Source organism: Eubalaena glacialis, chromosome 1 (genome assembly GCF_028564815.1).
Source record: "Eubalaena glacialis isolate mEubGla1 chromosome 1, mEubGla1.1.hap2.+ XY, whole genome shotgun sequence".
Taxonomy (NCBI): Eukaryota; Metazoa; Chordata; class Mammalia; order Artiodactyla; family Balaenidae; genus Eubalaena; species Eubalaena glacialis.
This window is the reverse complement of record NC_083716.1, coordinates 177,904,234-177,929,365: the sequence shown is the minus strand read 5'-3', so window position 1 is coordinate 177,929,365 and position 25,132 is coordinate 177,904,234. Positions and strand designations below refer to the sequence as shown.

At 41.8% G+C, this 25,132-nt stretch overlaps 1 protein-coding gene across 1 annotated transcript in view; it reads right to left on the bottom strand.

Annotated features, from left to right (window-relative positions):
- Nucleotides 1-25,132, bottom strand: part of MYO3B (myosin IIIB) — a 365,933-nt gene that overhangs the window by 328,767 nt on the left and 12,034 nt on the right. The window contains exons 3-6 of the mRNA XM_061201698.1: nucleotides 24,709-24,813; nucleotides 24,377-24,476; nucleotides 21,721-21,797; nucleotides 1,111-1,256 (exon numbers count right to left, since the gene is read on the bottom strand). Of these exons, the coding sequence (XP_061057681.1) occupies nucleotides 1,111-1,256; nucleotides 21,721-21,797; nucleotides 24,377-24,476; nucleotides 24,709-24,813 (428 nt within the window). The remainder of the gene's footprint in view (nucleotides 1-1,110; nucleotides 1,257-21,720; nucleotides 21,798-24,376; nucleotides 24,477-24,708; nucleotides 24,814-25,132) is intronic.

The window sequence follows — 25,132 nt, the reverse complement described above, 5'->3', positions numbered from 1 at the left end:
TTCTTACATTGTTTTGAACATTCATCAGACTATTAATTTTAAAAGCCAGGAGCTTTGTCCTAATCACCAGGACCTATTTCTGTACTTTGGAAAAGGCAAAAAAACCAACTCTGACTTGGGTGGGAATCATTTTGGGAATAATGGTGGGTGGTTGTTCACATCCGGATTAGGTATAAAACGATAACATTATGATGATGAACGCCACAGAGCCTCATCTGCATATAAATAGACCTAATCAGAAATGCAAATTGCAATCAGGAGACATTTTTAAAGACTGTGATAGCTGTGTGATTGTGCAGATAAGGAAAGGTTAACACTTGTATTGTTAAAGCAGTTAAATGGCTCCCAGCCGGCCCAGGGCCTTCCTTTGAAAGAGAAATGTGGAAGGTATAAATCTCCCAACCTGCAACACTCCTGGATGGAGCTTTCCAGAGCTTCATTTTCTATAACTAGAGGCTCGAGTTGGCCAAACATCAGCCCTATTCTGATGAAAGACAAACAGCCAAACCTCTTGTACAAACCCTTAATGAATACAGACAATAGAAAATAAACTGGCATTTAAATACCCTTCAAACAGATCTCTTTCAGCACAATTGCCCATTGAGACAGAAATTAAAGGATGGAGAGAAAGTCATGACTGATGTAACATTTTTCTGATATTTTTTAGTGCTGGTACACATTTTTTTTTCATCCCTAAATTTTTCAGCATACTGGAGAAAGATTCAAACTGGAAAAAAAAATAATAATAACCAGACATGATTATATAATTTAAAAAGAAAACACCAGTATTTAGACAGATTACTTAATCCAACACCGCATTTTTAGTCTTCTCGTGCAAAGCGCAAAAAATGAACATGTCAAAAAAATTAGAGTACTGAAAATATGCAATTGTTATGACATAGTCCTATTATTTTTGGAATATGTTACCTTTCAGGAACACCCTCTCCCCCACTTCCCAGCATCCGCCCCCACCTCCCCCCCAAAAAGAAATACATTTTACAACCAGGCTTTCACAGGTTTGGAGAGGAACTGTTCATGAACTATTTATTATCCTTAACGAGCCTCTCTCACAAAGAACTAATGAGCCAAGAGCGCCATCTTGTGTCCTACCTTGGAATCTTAAAAAGCGTTTTCACAGGATGCATGTCAAAGAGGGGAGGGTCTCCATCCCCCAGTTCAATAGCTGTGATCCCCAAGGACCAGACGTCACAGCGAGCGTCATAGGAAGAGTCATACTGCTGCTCACAAGCAATGACCTATCAGACAAAAGCAGGACACAACACATCAACCCCACCCACTGACACCGCAGATGTCCTGAAAGGCCCTTGGACGATCTTAGCCCCCTTCTCAGTTCCCTTGGCTATACCCATATTAAATTCCAGTAATAATAAGATGTCCATTTTCTAGGCCTTATTTGTGTGATTGATTTATCATCTGATATGTTCATTAACTTTTAAAAATGTATCAGTTCAGTTCAAGAAACATGCATTGAACCCTCTAGATACCAAGAACAGTGCAAGGGGAGGTACAAGGGTGACTACCTCACCACAGCCACCCTGATGTCCTTTAAGGAAAGGCTTTGTCTAGATCCTTCAACTCATTACCAGCTGCTGAATTCAACAGTGAGGAGCAATTGTTCTCAAAGATGCCTATCTCCTGCACAAAGTCCCTAGGAGCACGGCATTTGAGCAGAAGGCCGTAACTTAAAATAGGAACCACTCCCTCCCATTCCCCTTTTCCAAGAAAATCGGCCCCCTCCTCAAACCCTAACAACTGGTTTGTGTCTCAGCCCAGCTGCTGCTTCAGGTATTAGCTCTACTAGGTGCAAGAGAAGGGGAACCAGAAAATGCCCTTGGGCTTGTCATTGGTTTGGAAAGTATGGAACCTTGTGGGGAAATCTTTTTCTATCAACGTTTTGAGTCAGACAGGAAAAGTTCCACCACTTAGACTCTGGTGGCTATCACAGTGGGGTCAGGAGAAGGCAGGGGTGGGCCAGAGGCTGTGCAGGAACCAAATGCTCCTATTTGACCTGAAATCTGCTTCCTTGACCAAGGATGACCCATGGCTATGAGCAGGTGGGAGACTTTTATTAAACAGTCTGATGATATATGTCCAACAGCCTATGAGGTAGACATACAGCATCACTGGAGACCGCAGCAGGGCCAAAGTGATGGTCCTGCCTGCCCTCTTAGGCCATCAGAAGGTCTTTGACTTTGAGTAAGATGGACCAACTGGCCATGGGGAGTAGAAGAGTGACAGATCTGGCTTATATATTAGCAGGCTACTGTGCTGAGGATACAATAATATGGAACATGAATAGAAGAAGCAAATCTAGTTAAGATGTTACTGCAGGAATCCAAACTAGAGACAGTGACAAATAATCAGATTCTGATTATATAATTTTGAAGGTAGAGCCAACTGGATTTGCTGAATGGGACTCATAAGAAAGAAGAGTTGAAGGAGAGTTCAGAGTTTTTAACCTGGGCGATTCCAAAATGAGATGGGGAAGACAGTAGGAGAAGTAGGTTTGGGCTGAACAGCAGGAGCTCCACTGGGGACATATTAAGTCTGAGATGACTGGGAGACTTTACTTTTAGCTGGGTAAGACGCAGACTTCTGACCTAGAGAATAAACACACGTTGTTTGAAGCCACTAAATGTGTGATATTATGATGTCAGTGACAGAAAACTAATACACCTGCTCTCTGCCAGACCCAGGTCACTGGTCTCATGATGCCAGGCAAACATGCCCGCCATCTTGCCCAAGACTTGGTGTTCCTTCTCCTATAATTTCCGTCTACCCTTCTCTCTGGTTTCTGAACTAAAGAACCTTTTTCTATGTACCTGCATCCTTGGCCTGATCCCAGCCCAATCCTCTGAATAGACTATCCTGCCATAGAACATCCTGTCATACTTCTAACACATTATTTTCAAATATGCATTCAAACTCAAGTTCAAATAATTCCGATTTTGGAAGCAGAGGCCATTACATTGCCCGCCGAAGATCTCACTTTCATCACCTCAATCTGGTGAGAAACTACATTATTCTAAAAGATCTCCAGAGAAGGCTATTTACCACCTTCCTTTCCAGAAATGACATTTCCAAACGTGTAAGACAAACATAATTTTAGACCTATCAATCAGCAAATAGTTCACCATTCTTATACATTCCTGTGAGGGAAAAAGAAATAAGACTCTATCCTTCCCCAACAGGAGCTACGGCCAAGTGAAATTTAAAGTGAATCTATAATAAATTAAATGACAAACCATGACAACTATAAATGTCCTCAGACAATACGTACTAGCATGTCCAATAAAGGATATGGGCTCCAAAAGCTTGGGATATTAGAGGGAGACCAATTCAGGCTAAGCAAGACAACAAAAAGTAACTAGTGCCCATAGTCCACAACTTCCAGAAAGAAATTCAAGTCAACTTCTAGCTATCTTGGATGGGACACAGAAGGCAATTCCAAGAACCCGTCCAAATGTGGGAATGGAGATATCCTATCGATTCTCAAGTGCTGTCATAAAATATTCAAAACGTTTATCTGATTTCCACTTCTCTTTACAGTCACACATTATCTTCAGCTCAGTCTGATTAATAGAAGAGTATCCGTTGGCCAAATTCTCTTCCCTAAACTCAGCTTGTAATGTGACAAAGGAATTATTTAAGCTTAGCCTTCTAGAGAAGTTTATAGAAAATGTCTCTAGTAAAATAACTCACAAATAATTATTGAGTACCCATGAGCCAGGCATGGTACTAGGTAGGTATATAATCATTCTGTCAGGTAGGTACTACTATCAACTTTTGTAGGTATGGAAACTGAGGCACAGCACAGTTAAACAGCTTCTCCAGTACCCATAGCTAGTCATGGTCAGGGACAGAATTTGAAGGCAGGCAGAGGAGAGACAAGTAAACAGATCATCACAATGTGATAAAAGTACTCTAAATAATAAAGGTTATATTCAAGAAACAGTTGAATTATCAGCATCTGTACACATATTTTGACCAAACTAATCACGTTTTTGAGATTTTTGTCACCTAAACTCTATCTCTTCAGAGGGAGTCTCTCTTTCCATCTCTCTTTACTGGGTTACATGTGATGGGATTCAAAGAAGTACTCTAAGAGGTTGCATCCCAACTGAAGGTCAACACATCCTAGAACTGGATTCCCTATCAATCCAACAACAAAAGTCTGCAACTATTTCTTTAGGAGAGAAAGTAATTTCATTCTCCTTAGCTCAGCATTCTCCTTGTCTCTAGGTAAAATAAAGCTGAGTTAAGAATGCTTAAATGGTCGATTGGTCTTGCCCCCAGGAGGAAGTGACCTCTCAAAGAGCTCTCTGAATCAGCTGTTACAATGCTCCACAAAGAAAAGGAGAGTGGCAATGTCAAGTAAGTGCACTGCCCTGGCACCACATTTCCCAGGTTCTGTAAGTCATATTAAAGGGGTGGGGAGAGAGGAGTCTGAAGTGGTATTGACACAGGCCCAGGACCCCAAACACCTTGTCCTCTCCCACTCCTCCACCTCACCTCGACTGCCCCCAGGAGGAGACATGCCTAAGGCAAGTGTATACTCTCCTCTACCTCAAGCCTTTACTTCAATCATAGGAGTATAAATGATGTTGGTGGCAGTGGAATGGGGAAGATAGAATAGGTGTGAGAGAGAGTTCAAGGGAAGACTTGCAGGACTTGGGAGGCTAGGAAAAGGGACACACCAAGGAAGACAAACATTATGACCCTGGGTGACCAGGAGAATGATGGTGCCATTTATAAAACAGGGAAGTCAGGAAGAAGAAGTCAGTTTGGTAGGCAGTATAACAAGTTCAAATTGGGTCTAAGCTCTACCTCTAACCAGGTACAGAAAAATCATGTGTGCTCTTGGAAACTCACTTCTTTTTTTTCACATGTAGATGCAATAAGAAAACCAAAATTCCATCAGGATCAGAAGCAGAATATACTAAAGGGTAACAATAAAGCACTGATATGTTATCAGTGACTTCATGGAGTTTTAAATTATAGTAAATATATCTTACATTTTGTTCGGAAAACCCGAACGAACTTTCTGGCCAACCCAATATATCATGAACTTTAACAAACTGGTATATTTATCTTAATCCAGCATCGTGAATAGAAAAACTGCTAATGAATGTCAATTTTACAAAGTAAGAATTCTCCAAAGCTTATTTTAAAGTCCCACTAGCAAGTTCACATGAAGAGGATATGCCTTCCGGAATGTTCCAAAAGATGTGTATGTAGACTGTTACAAAATATTTAGTGCACCTGGCAAAGGCTAAGAGCACAGAATTAAATGAATCAAAATAAAGAGCACTCTAGTGCAGTATTTGCTAATGGCCTATTGGCTGCAAGATTAAATTATTGTCTCGCTGAGTCTCAACGAGTTTCAGGATGTATAAGCCCCTACATACTTCTGCATACTCACCTTTAACAATCTTCAACTCTTTGTCATGACATCGGTGAGTGTTTATACTGCTTCTGAGTTTTAATGAGTAGTTTTATCTACTTGGTGTTAATCTATCATTAACCTCATCATTTCTTCTAGGTTTTAAAGGGGTCAGTCTTAGGATCTCATCAATGTGACCTCTGAAGTAAACAGAAGTAACCCAGGGTAAGGATTATGTCTTATCTTTCTTCCTTCTTCATCCACATCAATTTGTGGCACTCATCAGAGAAGCTTTGTTGAAAAATCTTTGGATTGGAATCAGAAAGTCTGAACTCCATTATTCACCAGCTGGGTCCCTTTGAGCAAGTCCCTTGAAAACTTTGAGCTGAGGGTTCTTTAGTCATAGTGACTTCACTTTCTAGATCTATAAGATGGCAAGTTGGGGATGAACCATCTCTACTATCCCTTCCAGCTCTAATATTCTATGACTTCATGATTTCCAAATAAGTGGCTTTCTTATCTCAAAAAGATATCTCAAACTGAGAGACTAACCTCTCCATGCAAATTACCTAGCGAACAGTAGATCATTCTGGGCTGTGAACTGGGTGGCTGGAACCTTGAGGGGATTTTATTGCCAGTATTTTGTAGAAGGTCTTAAGGTCTATGAAAAGATGCTGGTTGCTGTGATAATGCCTCCGTTAAGGAAGATGAGCTTCAGCGACAGAGCAATTGTTTGGATGCTGGTTAATGGAGCATGTCCACGTTCCTACCTTGAAATGCAAACTTATGGCTTTTCTGATACACTTAGACTACACTGCTGCTTATTTTAGGAAGGGGGAAGACACTAATGCTTGGATTACTAGCAATATCTATGCACTAACAGCCTCAGTGCTCAATGCCAATTTTACCCAGAGGTGGGCTTGAGAATCCCAAATGTCGGTCATTACCACCTTGGCTGCCCAAAACTTCTTTCTGGAGGGAACCAAGGACAAGAAATAAGTTTTCCCTATGGTTTAGCTCTACTGGTCTTTGCAGCAAAGGCCAGCAGTCAGCTTTCTTTGTTAGGGCAGTTCTCCGTAAGCCTTCTTCAAGCTAACGGGTTCCAAAGTTGTAGACTCTAAATCTTCCCCAGTCACTCCCTCCTCCCCTCTCCTAAAGAAGTTTATAGGGTAAAACTGCACCCACAACTTGATAACGCAACTGCTTTGACACCTGTCATCTCCTTATCCATCCCGGGCATGGTCCGCTGAGTTCTGTTGAGGAGGCTGGCCCTTTCCTCAGCCATGAGCTGGAGAAAAATAACTGTGAAAAGCTCTGGGACTGAGAAAAGACTTGCACCTCTGCATGGTGCAAGAAAATCCCAGAGCAAGCCATCTTCATTTTGGTTGTCACCCCCTCACTGGATAACTTTAGCAAATTATTTAATCTCCCTGTATCTCTTCTTCCTATGCAAACTAAACAACCCCTTCCTCATGGGTCTTATCGGAAGCACTGCTTAGGAAAATGCAGGTTACCCAGCTTTTTCTATGGCACCAAAATGTTAATAGTAGATATCATTAGGTCACTGATGTATGGGTAATATCCATTTTATTTATTTACTTCTTTAAAACTTTTTGCATTTTCTAAAATGTCTACAGGGAACATGGATTATTTCTATAACAAAAAAGAACAAATTTTGTCTGTTTTTCTGTCTTGAAAATGTAAATAAGTATTAGAAAGTTTGCCTTGATCTTCAAGGGTGTGTTTCCTTCCTCAGGGGTATGTACTGGCTGTGAGGATTCTTCATCAGCAAGGTGACAGGTTAAAGGTGTTGTCTTGGTTGTAAAACTAGGGTCCCATGAATTTAAAAAGAATTAAAGAAATTCTCTTCTCAACCATATTCTTTTCCATTGTAAGCACCAGACTAGAGTTAGTACTTACACTTTCTCAGGCCACCACGATCCCATGAAATGCCCCATGATTTCAGTTTCATTTCAGCCTAGACCAAGAGTAGGGCTTACTGATAAAGTTCCCAAGATAGGGGGTGAGAGCCACCCTCTATCTCTTGCAGAAAGACTTGGGCTATAAGAACCTTAGAGAACAGTTTCTCCTTATCTCAAAGTCTTCATTATCTATAAAGAACATCTGTATTAGACTGAATGTAAAGGGGATAAAAAATAGTCAACGTATGAACTCCTGCATTCAGAAAACCTAGATTTCTCCAACCTATTTAACTTAAACCATTTATCAAATGATATATCAAAGAGCTGCCGGGCTGAAATCTCTTTCAATAATGTGATTTTTAACCAATACTTTCAAGCAAATAATATTATAGTAGCACCATCCACCATAAGGAAAAATATGTTTTGCTCTTATAAAAAATGATTTACCAAACTTAAAAAACAATAGATGTTATTCAGACTATTTTATTTTTCCACTAATATTTTAAAATGTCATTAAAAATGCAATTAGATTTGCTCTATATGGTCTGATTTCTCATCTTAGTAGAATTGATCATGTGATCCAAAATTATAACCAAAGGTCAAGATTAAAATTTCACTCAAGTACAGAGGGAAAATGCTGTTATCTCAAGAGCTAAATTTCAGCTTACAAAAAGGCAAAGCAAATAAACCTAAAGCTATTAATCTTTGGCTGACCTTGAGCCCCAAAATACAGTCAATAGACTGGCAAATAAGATGGGCTGAGAGGTAGGAAGGCAAATAGGATTCTTAATTTTGCTTACATAATTCACACAGCATAATTAATAAATGTTATTGATCATAAAGATTTCTAAAATAGAATTTCCCTGGAATTGTAAATTGCAGTTATAAATATTCCAGTGGCAAATATTATTCATCAGTTTTACATACAAACATCTTAAAGTGTTACAAGCTGAGATACTGAACAAGCATATGAAATCTCTTCCCTTGGATGAAATATAACTTTGAGGGAGGATACATTTGAGATTTGAGGTTTTTTGCTAAGAGGATGTGGACTAGAAGAACTGAAATTTATGGGGGGGGGGTTTCTCTTTTTTTTTTTTTTTTTTAGTTTATTGATAAAACTCAAGACTAGAACTGAATCTATACTTTGTACGCTGAGAAATTGCCAGAAATAATTTAAATTATACTGTTCTTATGAAATTCAGAAAGGTCTCTAATTAAAATATGATGTTCTACAAGTCTTTTCTCAGGATTGTAACATTCAGCTTATGCCTTTAGAAAAATAAAACAAGGTTCAAATTAAAAACACTCAGGGCATCCCTGGTGGCGCAGTGGTTAAGAATCCGCCTGCCAATGCAGGGGACATAGGTCCGATCCCTGGTCCGGGAAGATCACACATGCCGCGGAGCAACTAAGCCCCTGCACCACAACTACTGAGCCCGCATGCTGCAACTACTGAAGCCCGTGCACCTAGAGCCCGTGCTCCACAACAAGAGAAGCCACCTCAATGAGAAGCCCGTGCACCGCAACTAGAGAAAGCCCGCGCGCAGCAACGAAGCCCAACACAGCCCTAAATAAATAAATAAATTTAATTAATTTAAAAAAATAAAAAGACACAGAGCACGCATACACACCACCACTTCCCACCATGGCTGGTGGAGGGCAGAGGGGGCCTGTTCTGGGTTTGAGGCCAGCATACACACTGATTTTTGCACTTTAAATTCCCCAAAGCCCTGGGAACATATCATTTATACTTAACCATATGGTAAGCCCTGCTCTCAAACTCAGGACCAGTATCACAGAACTCCCCTGTGAAAGGTAAATCAGCGACCCCAAATTTTTGTATGTGTCCTTAGTACTCAAAGGCTCCAAAGGAACACATTTGCTTAGAGACCCAGGATCATCCCACCACCCTCCCCAGCTCCAGCAGCTTCCCCACATCAGAGATGGGTGCTGGAAGGGATCCGAGGATTCATTAAGTCAATCCCCCTATTTCACAGAGGAGGAAACTAAGGTGCTGGGGGAGAGCTGACCTGTCCAGAGTCACAGAGCTGGTTCGTGGCCAAACCAGGAGCAAACTCCATGGTTCCCGCATGAGGGAAGCATCTCCTGGGGATTATTATAGTACACAGAATGCTGAGCCATTGCCAAAGGGATTTCGTGTTCCATAAGCCATAGCCACACCATCCTCTGAGTGTGTAAGCACGCCCTGCATTTAAGCAGATGGAGTTCCTGCCGCCTCTCACTTCCCCTGTCCCCTCACTTTCCCTTCCGCTGCCCCTTTCCTTTGTCAGCTAGTGCTCCAATTCTACCAGAGTTCAGTTAAGGAAAGAATGAGTAGGAGTTCTATAATTCAGTTCACTTTACAGCTGTTAAGTCAGGTATTCTTACCCCAGGTGAGGAAACAGATTCGGATGGGCTAAGAAATTTCTCAAAGTCATACAGCTAGTAGGTAACGGAAGTAAAGCATAAGCCTGTGACAAGAAACTAACTGGGGAGGGGGGTTCTCCTCCACAGTACGTCTGAAAAACAGGAAGGGAAGCAAATCAAACAGAATAACTGAATGCTCCCACACGGGCATACCCCTTTATCTGCACGTAGTCTCTGGGTTCTGTAGTCTCCCAGGCTGACGTCACCAAGCAAACCAGGACGCCCTTGGGAATGTCACACATTCCTACCAAAGAGTGATTTCCTTTAACGGTTTAAAACTAAAGAAGGTGTGGGGAAAAGCTGGGCCATAATAGAGCACCATAAATACAAGTCTGCACACCCACCTGCTCCTGCTTCACCTCCACCCCAAGGCTCCTCTGGGTCCCATTCCTAATGCTGACTGCCTGCCTCCCTTTTCTTTCCTCTGACAGCTCAAGGACCACCGGACAGAGGAGCCAGTGCAGCGCTGGCCTGGCCGTGAACTCCCTCTCCCTTTCTTGGGGCTGAGCCCCTATGCCCTGGGCGGGGCAGTGGAAACACCGACCGGAGGGTAGCCACCAGGTGATTTGAGACTCAGAGCTCAGGAAGAGCAGGGCGGGCTCTGACGTCTCTTCAGCAAACACTTCTGCCCCTGCAGGAACAGTTCTTCCTCTTTGGTGGACGAAGAAGGGGAAACAGCCGGTGTCTTGCCCTTCTCACCTCCCCAGAGAGGGGTGGGAGGACAGCCTGGAAAGTTCCAAATGCTCACGGAGGCTATTACTTTGAAACATCTCACTTAGCACTGAGCAGAAGGCAGGATGGGGAAGGGGGGACATGAGGCCTCTGCTCTGGGCTCACGTGCTTCTGCACATCTGGGAGCTGAGGCCTCAGATGGGGTCCTATATTTAGACCCGCCAGGAGGAGGGTAACAACAAGTCACCGCCAGCTCCAGGGCCAGCCCCCCACCTCCACAAGGACAGATGACATATGACTCAAGCCCACAGAGCTCCAGCTGAGAGGGGAGCTACCACTGAAGCTGAGGGTGCAATCCGGGGCTGCACCAGTCACTCTGCCCTTGCCCTGGGCCCTTTACCCGCCGGAGCCCCAGGTGCCTGGGTTGTGCTCCAGGCCCCTTGAAGGCAGAACCACTCTGGGAATGCAGGCAGGGTCAGCCCCAGAATGAGAAGGGGGGGAATCCCTGCTTCTTAGAGACTGACACAGGAATCTGGAGGGAACCAGGGAACACAAATGGCTACAGAATCTCAGAGGTGAATGTCTTGGGGGAAGACACACAGGTCTTTCAGCCAAGGATCCAAGGTTCTAAACCCCTCACCTGAACCTGTTGAGCAACCAAAGCCTACATTCCTCACAGTGAAGTAACTGGCAGATGGGATCCCAAGAATCCTCAGCCTTTTAAAACAGAGTCAGGTAAAATCAGACCCTAAAGGTCTTGCCATTGCCACTGTTTCACCCTTATTGAGATCTTGGAGAGATCCCACCTTCCTTATCTGACTAATACCAGAGGCACGGAATGTGAGAGCTGGAAGAGGCTTTTCCCCGTGGAAACCATAAATGTTCTCTGAAACACAGAAGGGACCTAGGAGGCAGAGACTACCCAGGCCAGTCTCCTTCCAGCTGAGAACAGGATAGGGAGGGTTGGGCTCAGGCAATAGGCACCACCATTTTTAAAGCACTTACTATGCTGGGTACTGCAGCAAGCACTCAGTACATCGTTTCATTTTGTCCTCTGACGCTGTTGGTCAGTGGTTAGGTGGGTAAGCAGGGTATCTATGATTTGCTCCCAGGTCTACCTGACTCCAAAATTTGTACTCTTATCTCTTCTACCAAACGTGAAGCCATATTAAAATAACTGAACCACAATCGCTTTTTTAAAATGAGTGGCAGAGCTATAACTATTTAAAATCCAAATCTCCTAAATTCTATTCTGAAGAACTTTGTTATTTTATTTTTCCAGATCTTTCCCTTGGGCATTAATTACATTGGTTTCTAGTGTCATGTTGAAATATTGCACTTTCCTCAACATATTAGGAAGTATAATTTTTATCTAAAATAATTTTTAAATTGGAAAAGAAAGATATTCATCTTATCTGGTACACTGGTGGTTGCAATTAAACGGCTTGCTCTAGTGCAGTGGCTAAGAGGGAGGATTTTGGAGCTAAACACCTGGGTTAAAATCCTGGTGGCATCACCTAACAACCTGTCCAAGGACAAGAACAGTACTTTCTGTGACTTATTTACTTTCTCTAAAACATTGGACTAGTAATAGCAGTAACTTTATGGGGTTATTGTAAGGATTACAAATGAATTAATTCATACAAAGCACTTAGTGCCTGGCACATAGTAAGCACCCAACAGATGCTATTAATTCTTATTAGGTACCAAACCCATTAGCTAGAGCTTAGGGAACAAAATGGTAATAATTACAACAATAATATTTCAGCTCTGTAGTGGTTTATGGCTTTCTCAGCCCCTCAACACAAAATATCTCTTTTGTCATTTCTATTCCTGGCAATGCCAAAGGAAATAGCATTATTGTATCATTTAGCTAGGAACAGCATAATTAACGAAGGCAAGAGTGGTTGCAAAAAGCCTGCGATATTTCTGCATTGGTGTAAGCCAGTTGTTATGGCAACCGTCCCCAGTCAACCCTTTGCCAGGGAGAGAGAGACCCATTTTTGGAGCCATCACAGCACATCTGTTTCTCCACTCAGCTGATTAGCTCTTATTTGCAACAATTAGCAGATGGAAGTAAAAATGAAAAAAAAAATTTTTTAAAGAAGCAAATATTTATTTTATCCACAAGTCTGCTTTCTAATACAGAAACAGACCTTTGGCTATTTTAGGAAGATTCCAAGTAAACTGGATCCTTAATATATAGGCTGCTTCTCTCATTGGTGGGATGGCAAAGTGTAGTCAACCTATAAATTACAGGTGATAGGTCCTTCATGTATGTCTTTTAAAATGATGTGTCTCCACCACTACTCCATCTCTGCACGGCTTTGTTGTAGGAGCTGACTCAGCACACACTTTCCACACTGTACATCCCATATGAACACACTGAAGTAGAAGAATACAAGGCTGGTGGGCTAGGAAACCTGAATTCTGGGGGCAAGTCTGCTCTGAACTAGCATGAATAGTATCCTCTCCCTGCCTTAGTTTCTTCACCTGTAAAATGTAACTTGGATTCCCATGCTCTTTGAAAAGCCAAACAGCTCCAGTATTTACCAGATATGTGAATTTGGGCACAATACCTCCCACCCCTCTTTGAGCCTCATTTTCCCCAGTGGTAAAATGAAGAAAATAATATCTACTCTAGAGAGCTGTTGTGAGAATGAAATAAAATAATGTATTAAAAAAGCACCCGGGGCTTCCCTGGTGGCACAGTGGTTAAGAATCCAATGCAGGGGACACGGGTTTGAGCCCTGGTCCAGGAAGATCCCACATGCTGCAGAGCAACGAAGCCCATGCGCCACAACTACTGAGCCTGCGCTCCAGAGCCCTCAAGCCACAACTCCTGAAGCCCAGGCGCCTAGAGCCTGTGTTCCGCAACAAGAGAAGCCACTGCAATGAGAAGCCTGTGCACCACAACAAAGAGTAGCCCCCGCTCACCGCAACTAGAGAAAAGCCCGCGCGCAGCAATGAAGACCCAATGCAGCCAAAAATAAATATATTAAATAAGTAAATTTAAAAAAAAGAAAACTAAATGACTTACTGGGCATACAGTATCTGAAACGTTAGGCACTTAGTTTCAAAAAAAAAAAAAAAAAAAGCACCCATCCCAGTCCCGGTGCATTAGTGGGTGAGTCCTCAGTAAGTGAAAGTTTCCTCCCCACTGTATACTTGCTTAGTAGGTGGAATATTCAAACTATCTGACAATCAGCTGCACACGGCACTGAAGCTGGTCCTTGAGGTCCCCTTCCTGCCAGACATTACCCCCTGGAGTTGCTGGACCATTAGAAAATCTGGGTGTCCCAGGGAAAGAGACAGGCACCTCTCGCGGCCAAGGAGCACTCAAGGGGCTCTGGATGGCAGCCACTTACCATCTAGAACAGAAGTATTTCAATATTTTAACAATCAGCATGGTCACACCAGTGCATCCCAGCTAACTGTAAGGCGTTATTTTAACAGAGACTACAAATACCCTCAACAAAAACAATAATGATGACGTTGGTTACTTTTCTTGGGTTTCAGTCATTTATAAATATTCAGTTTAATTCTTCACTACATGTGATGGTGGGAAAGGTAGATTAAAGGATCAACTACCCCTAACCCCCTGCCATCACTATAAATAAACATAAATTAGGCTTGTATCCCTTTTTTGCTATAGACCAGGATATTAATCTGGCACGTGTTTGATGGAAATACTAGCCAAGCAATACCAATACTGACAGTGGGCATGGGTTGTATTGCAAGTGCCTTAGTTAACTGAGTCACAACACAAAGATTCCAGTCACTGTTACCCAACTACCCACCCAGTGTCCCTGGGCACTTAGACTGGCAGAGCCTTGGATTCCTTGTCTATAAAATCAATGTTGGGCTTCCCTGGTGGCGCGGTGGTTGAGAATCTGCCTGCCAATGCAGGGGACACGGGTTCGAGCCCTGGTCTGGGAAGATCCCACATGCCACGGAGCAACTAGGCCCGTGAGCCACAACTACTGAGCCTGCGTGTCTGGAGCCTGTGCTCCGCAACAAGAGAGGCCGCGATAGTGAGAGGCCCGCGCACCGCGATGAAGAGTGGCCCCCGCTCGCCGCAACTAGAGAAAGCCCTCGCACAGAAACGAAGACCCAACACACCCAAAAAAATAAATTAATTAATTAAAAAAAAATCAATGTCATCATGCCTAACTGGCATCCTCACAGGTAGTGAGCACTTAAAAATAATATCTGTAAAAGTTCTATGCAGATGTGGGATGTTATTATTCTATTCTTATAAGAAACAGGCTACCAGGAGAGAGGGAAGGAGAAAAGAGGCAATAAACATGGGTAAAGGGAGGACTGTGTTAACAAATACACATGTCTGAGATACAAGCCAAAGTCACAGGCAGGGAGGGAGACCGGGGGCTCGATGTCAACAGAAGGCTGAGGGAAGTGACCTGAGCCAAACATCTCAGGAGATAATCCAAAGATGCTTGGCCAGAGAGCAGGTAGGACAGCACAAAATTCTCAAGGTACTGAGGGCTCACGTGAGAAGGCAGTTTGTTATGGTATGTCCAGAAGAACATATGGTACATTCTAGCACATCCAGAAAGAAAGAACTGTGTTTGCCTCAAACACCTTAGGCTGAGAGAGACCAGTGTGTGTGTGTGTGTGTGTGTGTGTGTGTGTGTGTGTGTGTGTGTGTGTGTGTGTGTGTGTGTGTGTGTGCGCAGACAGGCAAAGCTGAGCTCTCCAACAAAGCTAGCACCTGTAACATGCAGACCTGTAGGTTGCAAATGACTGACTGATTACCTTGGAAATCTGAATTATTTACTACAGAGGAGGGATGTTAAGTATTTGGAGGGTTGTTATAGGTTGAATCGTGTCCTCCGAAAAAAAAAGATATGTTAAGGTGCTAGCCCCCAGGACCTCAGAATGTGAAATTATTTGGAAATAGGGTCGTTGCAGATGTAATTAGTTAAGGTGAGGTCATACTGAAGTAGATGGGTCCTTAATCCAATATGACTGGTGTCCTTACAACATGATGGCCATGTGAAGACAGACAAACAGGGAGAATGCAATGTGATTACAAAGGCAGATACTGGCGATACGGAGCTGCTAGCCAAAGAATACCAAAGATTGCCAGCAAACCACCAGAAGCTAGGAAGAGGCAAGGAATGATCCTAGAGGCTTCAAAGGGAGCATGCCCTGCCAACACCTTGCTTTTGGACTTCTAGCCTCCAGAACCGTGAGATAATAAATTTCTGTTGTTTTAAACCACCCAGTTTGAGCTACTTTGTATGGCAGCCCTAGGAAACTAGTATGGAGTGGCCACGGTTTTGATCCCAGACAGGAGGAGAACCCACTTTAACTTCTTGGCTGGCCAAGGCCAGCCCCAAGGGAGTAAAGGGGGCGTCTGTTGGATTGTACCACGGGCGCTTTCACTGGTGGCTGCTAGAATACTGGAGCCCCTGCTGCCCCTCAGACACTCACAGACAATGTTGTCATAACCGTCCCCAGGTCTGTCCCTAACGATGAAGCCATGCAACTTGCAGCAGTCACCGCCAGGGAAATCTAAGAACCTGGGTTTCTGATGGCTTTACTGAGCTGCTGAATCAACAAAGTCTGGAACCACCTACCTCTGTACTCACAGGAGAAACTTCATTTCCTATTGCTGAAGTCATTTTGCTCAGGGTAATCTGTTAAATACAGTTTCTATGTTGAGCATCTTTCTTTCCCTCTTAAAATCATCTTCCTGAGTCACAGTATGCTACTGACGTACTCAGTTTGTAAAAAACTGTACTGACCTTGACTTTTAGATTAACTCTTACTATGCCAGCCAATATTTCCCCAGTAGCATTGTTTCAAAGTACTATCACACTAAGCGCACCCCCTAAAATTTTTCTCCTCCTACACTGCTGAGTTGATACTGTTTTTACCCAGCATCTTTCAACTTTATGAGTGTCCACATGAGATGGCAAGAGGAAATAAGTGGAGAGTGTCGTGAATATGATAGTCAGTTCATGCTGCAGCTTCAAGCTGCCCCGGTGAACTGCTGTTTGGACTGCGTGTCAAAGTTTGATGGTGGTCTGGTCACATTCCATTAGCTACCTGGTTTGAAGCATAGCCTATTTGAATAAAATATTGTAGTTAGGCTGGTGAAATCAAAATGGAAATACAAATGGGAAAAGAATAATTTGGTTCAATTTCTCAAAAATAAAATAGGATCAAGGATCATTCTGCTGCGTTTTCAAAACAAAAGCACTGGTGGCATGCAATGGTTTTATTCCACTGGCATTGGCATTGCATACACTGCTGTCATATTTAATCTAAATACCACTTATTCACACAAGCAGAAGTGAAAGCATGTTAGGATCAGTATACTATGCAGGCCACCATATGAAGACAATGTCCATTTGAACCACTATTGATTATACTTTCAAGGACTCATCTTGACCCAAAGCCTGGCTCACGGAAGAGAGTATAACTCTTTGTTGAATGGAATGCTACTTAGCCATAAAAAATAATGAAATAATGCGATTTGCAGCAACATGGATGGACCCAGAGATTATCATACTAAGCAAAGTCAGTCAGACATAGAAAGACAAATACCATATGATATCACTTATATGTGGAATCTAAAATATGATACAAATGAACTTATCTCCGAAACAGAATCAGACTCACAGACATAGAGAACAGACTTGTGGTTGCCAAGGGGGAGAAGGGAGGAGGGAGGGATGGATTGGGAGTTTGGGATTAGCAGATGCAAACTATCATATATAGAATGGATATACAACAAGGACGTACTGTATAGCACAGGGAACTGTGTTCAGTATCCTGTGATAAACCATAATGGAAAGGAATGTGAAAAAGAATATATATATATATGTATATATATAACTGAATCACTGCTATATAGCAGAAATTAACACATTGTAAATCAGTTATACTTCAGTAAAATAAAAATTTTTTTTAAAGTTTGTTGAATTGAACTGACAAATGGAAGATTATTCCTGTGGACACTCTTAGAAGACTCTTTGTCTTTTAAGGCAAAGAGTAATTCTCCATTTGGAAAATAAAAATGTGAGGTTTGTGTAGGACTGAGTCTCAAGAACTGCAGCCTGGTCCCAAAGCATCTTGGATCCAAGCACATATCCTGAGAGAATCTCTGAGTCATACACAGAGCAACTGGGCACTTGCTCCTGAGAGGCACTGTCAAGGTCTCCGCCCCATAATCTGCCTACTCCTCAATTTATCCACTACAGCAGGCAAGATGCAACACTGGCTTTTCCCTGATGAGAAGGGAACCAGTTCCAGGCAATCTGGGCAACAGAAACTCACCATGGACCACTAAACTGTCCCTAAATAGAAACACTCCACATATTTTCTTCAACCCAGCTGAAACTGAAAAGTCACAAACACCTCATGAGAAATGTACAAAGCCAAGAGCAGGTTTCTCTTATTTGTATTTTGTGGTTCTGAGAACACCAACTTGCCACGGATTGTAACGGGAACACCATCTTCTGAGTTATGCCACGCTAAATATTAGTTGAGTGGCCTCAGTTATGCTTTCCTTTAATAATAAATTAATCAAAATCTACAGAGAGGGCTTCTCTGGTGGCGCAGTGGTTGAGAATCTGCCTGCCAATGCAGGGGACACGGGTTCGAGCCCTGGTCTGGGAAGATCCCACATGCCACGGAGCAACTAAGCCCGTGAGCCACAACTACTGAGCCTGAGCGTCTGGAGCCTGTGCTCCGCAACAAGAGAGGCTGCGATAGTGAGAGGCCCGCGCACCGCGATGAAGAGAGGACCCCACTTGCCGCAACTAGAGAAAGCCCTCACACAGAAATGAAGACCCAACACAGCCATAAATAAATAAATAAATAAATAAATAAATAAATAAATAAATAAAAGACAGTGGGTTTGAGTGTCAGCCTGTGGGTTCAAGTCCCAATCTGAGTTATAAAAAAAAAAAAAAAATCTACAGAGAAATTTGTGAATACCAATAGTTTTAAAGCCCTCCTCAAACTACCCTCCAAATTCATCTTCTCCTTCAACTTTTTTACCAATGTATTCATTCATCCAACAGATGCTTATTGAGCATCTAGCCTGTATCAAGCACTACACTGAGAGCTGGGCATTCCAAGTCCCTGCCAGAGTTTAGAGTCCAGTTGGGAGACCTGCTTACCAACAACCATTGGGTTGGCCAAAAAGTGCCTTTGGTTTTTAATTAAAAATAAAAGACACATTTTTCATTTTCACCATGAACTTTATTGAACAACGTATTCACCGCTTTATTCCACTACTTTCTGCCATTTTTCAGGCAAATTCATCATTCCATCTTCCCAAAACTTTTTATCTTTTTGAGCAAAGAATTCTTCCAGGTGCCTTTTACAGTCTTCCAGGGAATTGAAATTTTCTCCATTAAGAGAATTTTGTAAAGACCAAAATAAATGGAAATCTGAAGGTGCAATATCTGGTGAATATGGCGGATGAATCAAAACTTCCCAGCCAAGCTGTAATGGTTTTTGCCTGGTCATCAAAGAAACATGCAGTCTTGCATTATCCCGATGGAAGACTATGCATTTTCTGTTGACTCATTCCGGATGCTTTTCATTGAAGTGCTGCTTTCAGTTGGTCTAAGTGGGATCAGTACTTGTTGGAATTAATCATTTGGTTTTCCAGAAGGAGCTCATAATAGAGGACTCCCTTCCAATCCCACCATATACACAACATCACCTTCTTTAGATGAAGACCAGGCTTTGGTGTGGTTGGTGGTGGTTCACTTCCCTTGCCCCACGATCTCTTCCGTTCCACATTATTGTACAGTATCCACTTTTCATTGTCTGTCACAATTTGTTTTAAAAATGGAACGTTTTCATTATGTTTAAGTAGAGAATCGCACGCGGAAATACAGTCAAGAAGGTTTTTTTTTGCTTAACTGTGGAACCCAAACATCAAAGCGATTAACGTAATCAAGCTGGTACAAATGATTTTCATTGCTTGATTTGGGTATTTTGAGTATGTCAGTTATCTCCTGTGTGGTATAACATTGATTGTTCTCAATTAATGTCTCAGTTTGATCGCTGTCAACTTCAACTGGTCTACCCGATCGTGGAGCATTGTCCAGTGAGAAATCTCCAGCACGAAACTTTGCAAACCACTTTTGACACGTTCAATCAGTCACAGCACCTTCTCCATACACTGCACAAATCTTTTTTTTGCATTTCAGTTGCGTTTTTACCTTTCTTGAAATAATAAAGCATAATATGCCAAAAGTGTTGTGTTTTACTTCCATCTTCAATATTAAAATGGCTACACAAAAATTCACCAATTTTGATAAGCTGTTTTTAAACGCACACTGATATGACAGCTGTCACAATACAATCTAACAAAATTGTTTCGAATGAAGTTAAAGACAACTAAGTGTTACTAGAGCCATCTTAAGGAAAAAACCGAACAAACCTTTTGGCCAACCCAATACAATACAATGGTCATGGTTTGCTAATGGAGGGTATAAAGGCTGCAGTGGAAACTCAGGAAAAAGAACCTCAGTTGGCCAAGGATGAGGGAAGGTTTCCTAGGGGAGTTGCATTTGCGCTGAGACTTGAAGATTGAGGAGGAATGTTCCAGAGTTCTGAGGGCCATCCCAGATGATGTAACAATATATGGAAAGGTTTAAAGGAATGACACATAAGGATAGATTTGGAGAATTACCTGTTGTTCACTTCTGTTGAGGCATTAAAAACAAGTAAATTGGGGAAAAGTAACCTGAAATGAGGCTGGACAGTACAGAAGCTGGAATATGAAGGGCTTTGTTCCCCATTCAAAGGAATCTTGACTTTGCCCTACAGTGTTTCTCAAAGTGGGGTTCATGAGGTCCCTATGAAAATTTTTATGCTTTTGCTTTTGTTTCAATGATAGTTTTATTAATAATAATAAAATGGGAGAAGTTGCAGTAAAAACATGTTCCAGATAATCTGGATGGCTAATTGCCACACAATTTCAGTGCCCATATTTATGTTTATTATTAAGCTGGCACCAAGCCAACAGAGATGTGCCAGTTAGAGACCAAAGGAGATGCTGTTTAAACAAAGAGATCACTCTCGCTGAGTAAAGTGGTGGGAGAACTGGGTCACCACATGGTATGTGGTAGTAAGGTTGACAAAATAACTCAAAATAATCCATGCCGTCATGCTCTGAAACATATTCACATTGCAAAGGACAACTGAGTTTCACAAAACAATGTCATCTGTCTCATTAAATTAAAGCTGTTTACTTGAACACTGCCGGCTTTGTAGTTTTTTCATAATACATTTTTTTTCTCTTTTGGTTTTATAGCATTACAAATATAAATGACTAGGTAAGTGTATGTCTAGTTTCATGGTTTTTAAAATCAATTTAAGATTTAAGTAAACACTGGAATCTGCAGGGATTTTCTTTTTCTCTAAAATGGGTCTGTCCATTATCCAAGTACGAAAGAGAAGGCCATTGAGATGGAATAAATTTGAGCATATTGGCGTAAGCCGATTACTGTGTTAGGAGACCACCTTGGCAGTCACACAGAGGAAGGAAAGCCCAGGGACAGAATGGAGATGGAAAGACCTCTAAGGAGATGATTGCCGAGTCCTCTTACTAAAAGAACCCATTTGCTTGATACAAGAGAGCTGCTCTCAGGCCAGAGTGCTGTGGAATTAAAAGGCTGACCTGACCAGCAAAGCTGTACAGTGCCTCTGTTTCAGGGTATGCGGTATCTAGTCCAAAGATTCCCCAAACTTCTACATGTGTCATTTCATAGAGGATTCTGTGGTAATGCCAGTACTAAATTAGGGCGAAATCCCAGGTTTTACTACAGAGCCAGAAAAGTACACAAGAGAAGTTGCTAGGTATCTGGTAACAAAAAAACAACCAGGACTATGGCATATAGTTCTGTAAGCCCGCTGGAGCTGAAATCTGTCTCTTCACCAAGCCATGTGTCACTGGGGCTGCATCTGTCCAGGGAAGGTGACCTTTTCTAATTTACACAATGGCTGGATGAACTTGTCAAGCCAGGACCCTTGGAGAGGGCTGCATCTTCTGGAGGGGGCACCTTTTTCTAACTGCATGAAGGTATTCTGTGGGCCAGCTGTGACTTAATCCTGATTTTCTGAAATTAAGTTCTGGTTTGTCATCATTATCACTCACCAAACCAGAACTCTCACAGTTCAATGAGGATAAAGGATTTTCTTTTTCCTGAAAGTTTTGTGAAGTGTGTGACCTTCCCATAAAAAGGCATAGTACCAAGGCTCTCAGCAAATACAAAGAAATAGTTGCCCTCTGCTTACCTCAGGGGCCATCCAGAATGGGGTGCCGACAGATGTGTTTCTCCGCAGACGTGTACTGGTGAGTTGAGCTGAGACGCCTATAAGAAAAGAGTATCACAATTCAGCAGTGAGCAGAAGGTGATGCTAGACCAGGGGCTGGCAAACTTCTTCCATAAAGGGTCAGACAGTAAATATCTTAGGCTTTGCGAGCCTAAGGCTCTGTCAGAACTACTCAACTCTGCCATTGTAATGTAAAAGCAGCATAGACAACACAGAAGCAAATGAGTGTAGCTGAGTTTCCACAAAAATTTATTTATGGATGCATAGTTTTCACGTGTCATAAAATACTTTTCTTTTGATTTTTTCCCAACCATTTAAAAATGTAAAAACCATTCTTAGTTCACAGGCTGTACAAAAACAGGAGGCAGGTCAGATTCGGCTCACAGGCTGTAGTTTGCCAACCGCTGTGTGGGAGCATATATCTATCTAAATCACTAGAATATTTTTTTTTCCTAATGAGCATTTCTACCATACTGATGCAAAATTGGAATCAAAAGAAAACATCAAGAACTAGGATCAACCCAAAATACCTTCCTACTATATTTCCAAAATATTTCAGGTGATATCTTTCTTAAAATGGTGCTTCATTTGATGGAGGAAGAAAATTGGCATGTATTATCTATAATAGAGCTTCAGTGTAGACGTAAAAAGTTTTCAGTGCCTTATGTTACCTAGAAGGCTGGAAACCTGACAAGAAAAATACATTTGTCAAATGGAAAAAGGAATTGACTAATAATATTATTATCTAGGGCTCAATGTTGAGGACCTGAATTTTAATATAATTCCAATGTATTTTTTCTTAGTCTTCAGCCAGCTCTCTTCTTTATGCCATAATGGATGTAAATGTACACTGGATTAGGAGTCAGAAGACCTGTTTCCCATCTCAATTACGTCTTTTCCTAATTGTACGACCTCAAGCAGACAACCTCACTCCGAGCCTCAGTTTTCTTACCTTCAAATTGGGGATAATGCTACTCACACCTAACACAAAGAGTTCTTCTTAAATACCAAGTAAGAGAACAACTGTGGCGGCTTCCCTGGTGGTGCAGTGGATAAGAATCCACCTGCCAATGCAGGGGACACGGGTTCGAGCCCTGGTCCAGGAAGATCCCACATGCCACGGAGCAACTAAGCCCATGCGCCACAACTACTGAGCCTGCGCTCTAGAGCCCGTGAGCCACAACTACTGAGCCCGCATGCCACAACTACCAAAGCCCACGCACCTAGAGCCCGTGCTCCACAAGAGAAGCCACCGCAATGAGAAACCCGCACACCGCAATGGAGAGTAGCCCCCGCTCGCTGCAACTAGAGAAAGCCTGCGCGCAGCAACGAAGACCCAATGCAGCCAAAAATAAATAAAATAAGTAAATTTTTTAAAAAACAGAACTGTGAAAATGATTTATAAATTGTAAAGTATTTTACAAATATAAGGTATTCTTTTATACCAAGCAAAATCTAATGCAGCCCTTAAGAGAATAACAATGGTTGCCACTAATGCTGTTGATAAGAACTTAGAAATCTGAATACATGTGCTCATCAGCAAAGAACATACCTTTAAAAACATTAGGCATAGATTTGCCGAGGACCTTGGGTTGTTTTTTCAGGGTAGTTGTTGTGCTAACCGCTTGCATTCCTTATTCCTTATTAGGAAGCCAAAGAGGGCTCTTTAAACTCTATTTAAACCCTCTGCAATTTTTCTTTGCTTTTTAGTAAATAAACCAATATACTTAGCGTAATTTCATTTATTTTTGAGTAATTTCTTCTGAGCAAATGATTCACTGATACATTTTAACACTGAATTCTTTCTTACCAATAAAACAATGAATATTCAAAATCATCAATCTTTTCTCCTACTACGCTGACACTGATAAAGAACATTTTTAAAAGCGCTTCTGTAAATGGTTTCTCATTATTTATAACAATCATGCTGAAGTACTAACTGTTGGTCAACCCATTTAGAAGACTAAACCATTCGATAAACTTAAAAAGGAAAACCAAATGGTTTGTTGGTTTGTGACTATCAACACAGGAGTGTCACAAGCAGATATTTAATAGTTCTCTGGCCTTAGGTGATATTGCTCTGCGTTTCCTTTCACACTTCCATTTCCTGTTAATGTTTCCAGTTCAACCAGCCTCACATGTAGCAGCAATAATCACAATTTAAAGGGATGTTAGCTTTCAGACCCAAAGGACTATTTTACCTTCTGCTCACTGGGAATAAGTATGCCTAAGGCTAGAGAAAATCATTTGAAAGACCAAACTGCTTTCTCTTTTCATATGCAAAAAAGAATAGACAAAATGTAAATTATAGACAATTGCCCTGAGATGTGAAATCCTTCCCAGAAAACCAAAGTTTTTCCCTCGAATTCTTCTTTTGAAACACTTTTATATTCTCTCTTTAAAAAAATTGCTTCTAAAGCTGAAAATAGATTAACAAACAGCATCTCTTAGGGTGATCCATCTGGTGAACCACCCCCCACTCTCCAGCCTGTGTGTGACTGGAAAGGCCCTCAGCCTATCGCGTAGAAGAGAGGCCCCAGTCTTCTGAGACTGCAATAAATTATTGCCTTTGGCTAAACCGCACACATCAAGAAAACAAACGACAAGCAGTCATTACCAAAGTCAACGAGCTTAACTCCTCCTTCTGTTGTCAGAAGAATATTATTCCCCTTGACATCACGGTGGATGATTCGGTTATTGTGCAAATGCTGAAGGCCCTGCATGGTGTCCCACCGCCACCAAACAACAGGAAAGAGGAAAGGAAAATTTGCATGGTTATTTTTAAACAGTTACCCTACTATTAAAAATCTAATCAAAGTCCACATTTGGCTGCACCTCCCTATTATACACCTTGCATATTATAGGGCAGTTTCCCCTTGTTAATATGCAATGGGGAGCCAACCAATGACAAATTGCCCCCTCTGCCCCCAGCTTGATGGACGTCCTTACCAAGAGGGCCCCATATAAGATGTATGAGATCACTGCTTCATCCAGCTGCTGGCCACACCTGAGTAGACCTTTGACAAGCTCGGTGACGGAGCCTCCATTACACAGCTGCAAGAAGAGGTGCCGGGGGAGACAGACAGCAAGAGAACACATACAAAAAGAAAAGAAAAACACATTAAGAAGAAAAGCCTACTTATTACCGACTCAATGTAGTAAAATAAATTTGCAAATCACAAAACTCCAGGTCAGAACAATTAAACTTCAGTTTTCCATTACACAATCAAATCTCGTTCTCTGTGTGTGTGTGTTTATTCAAGGTGATGATTTATGAGTGAAAGTGCATGTCCAAAAAGTTGATTTTTTAAATTGTTAAGTGAAATATAAAAGCACAAGACATTATTTAGAAATTAAAAAGAGAAAGCATGTA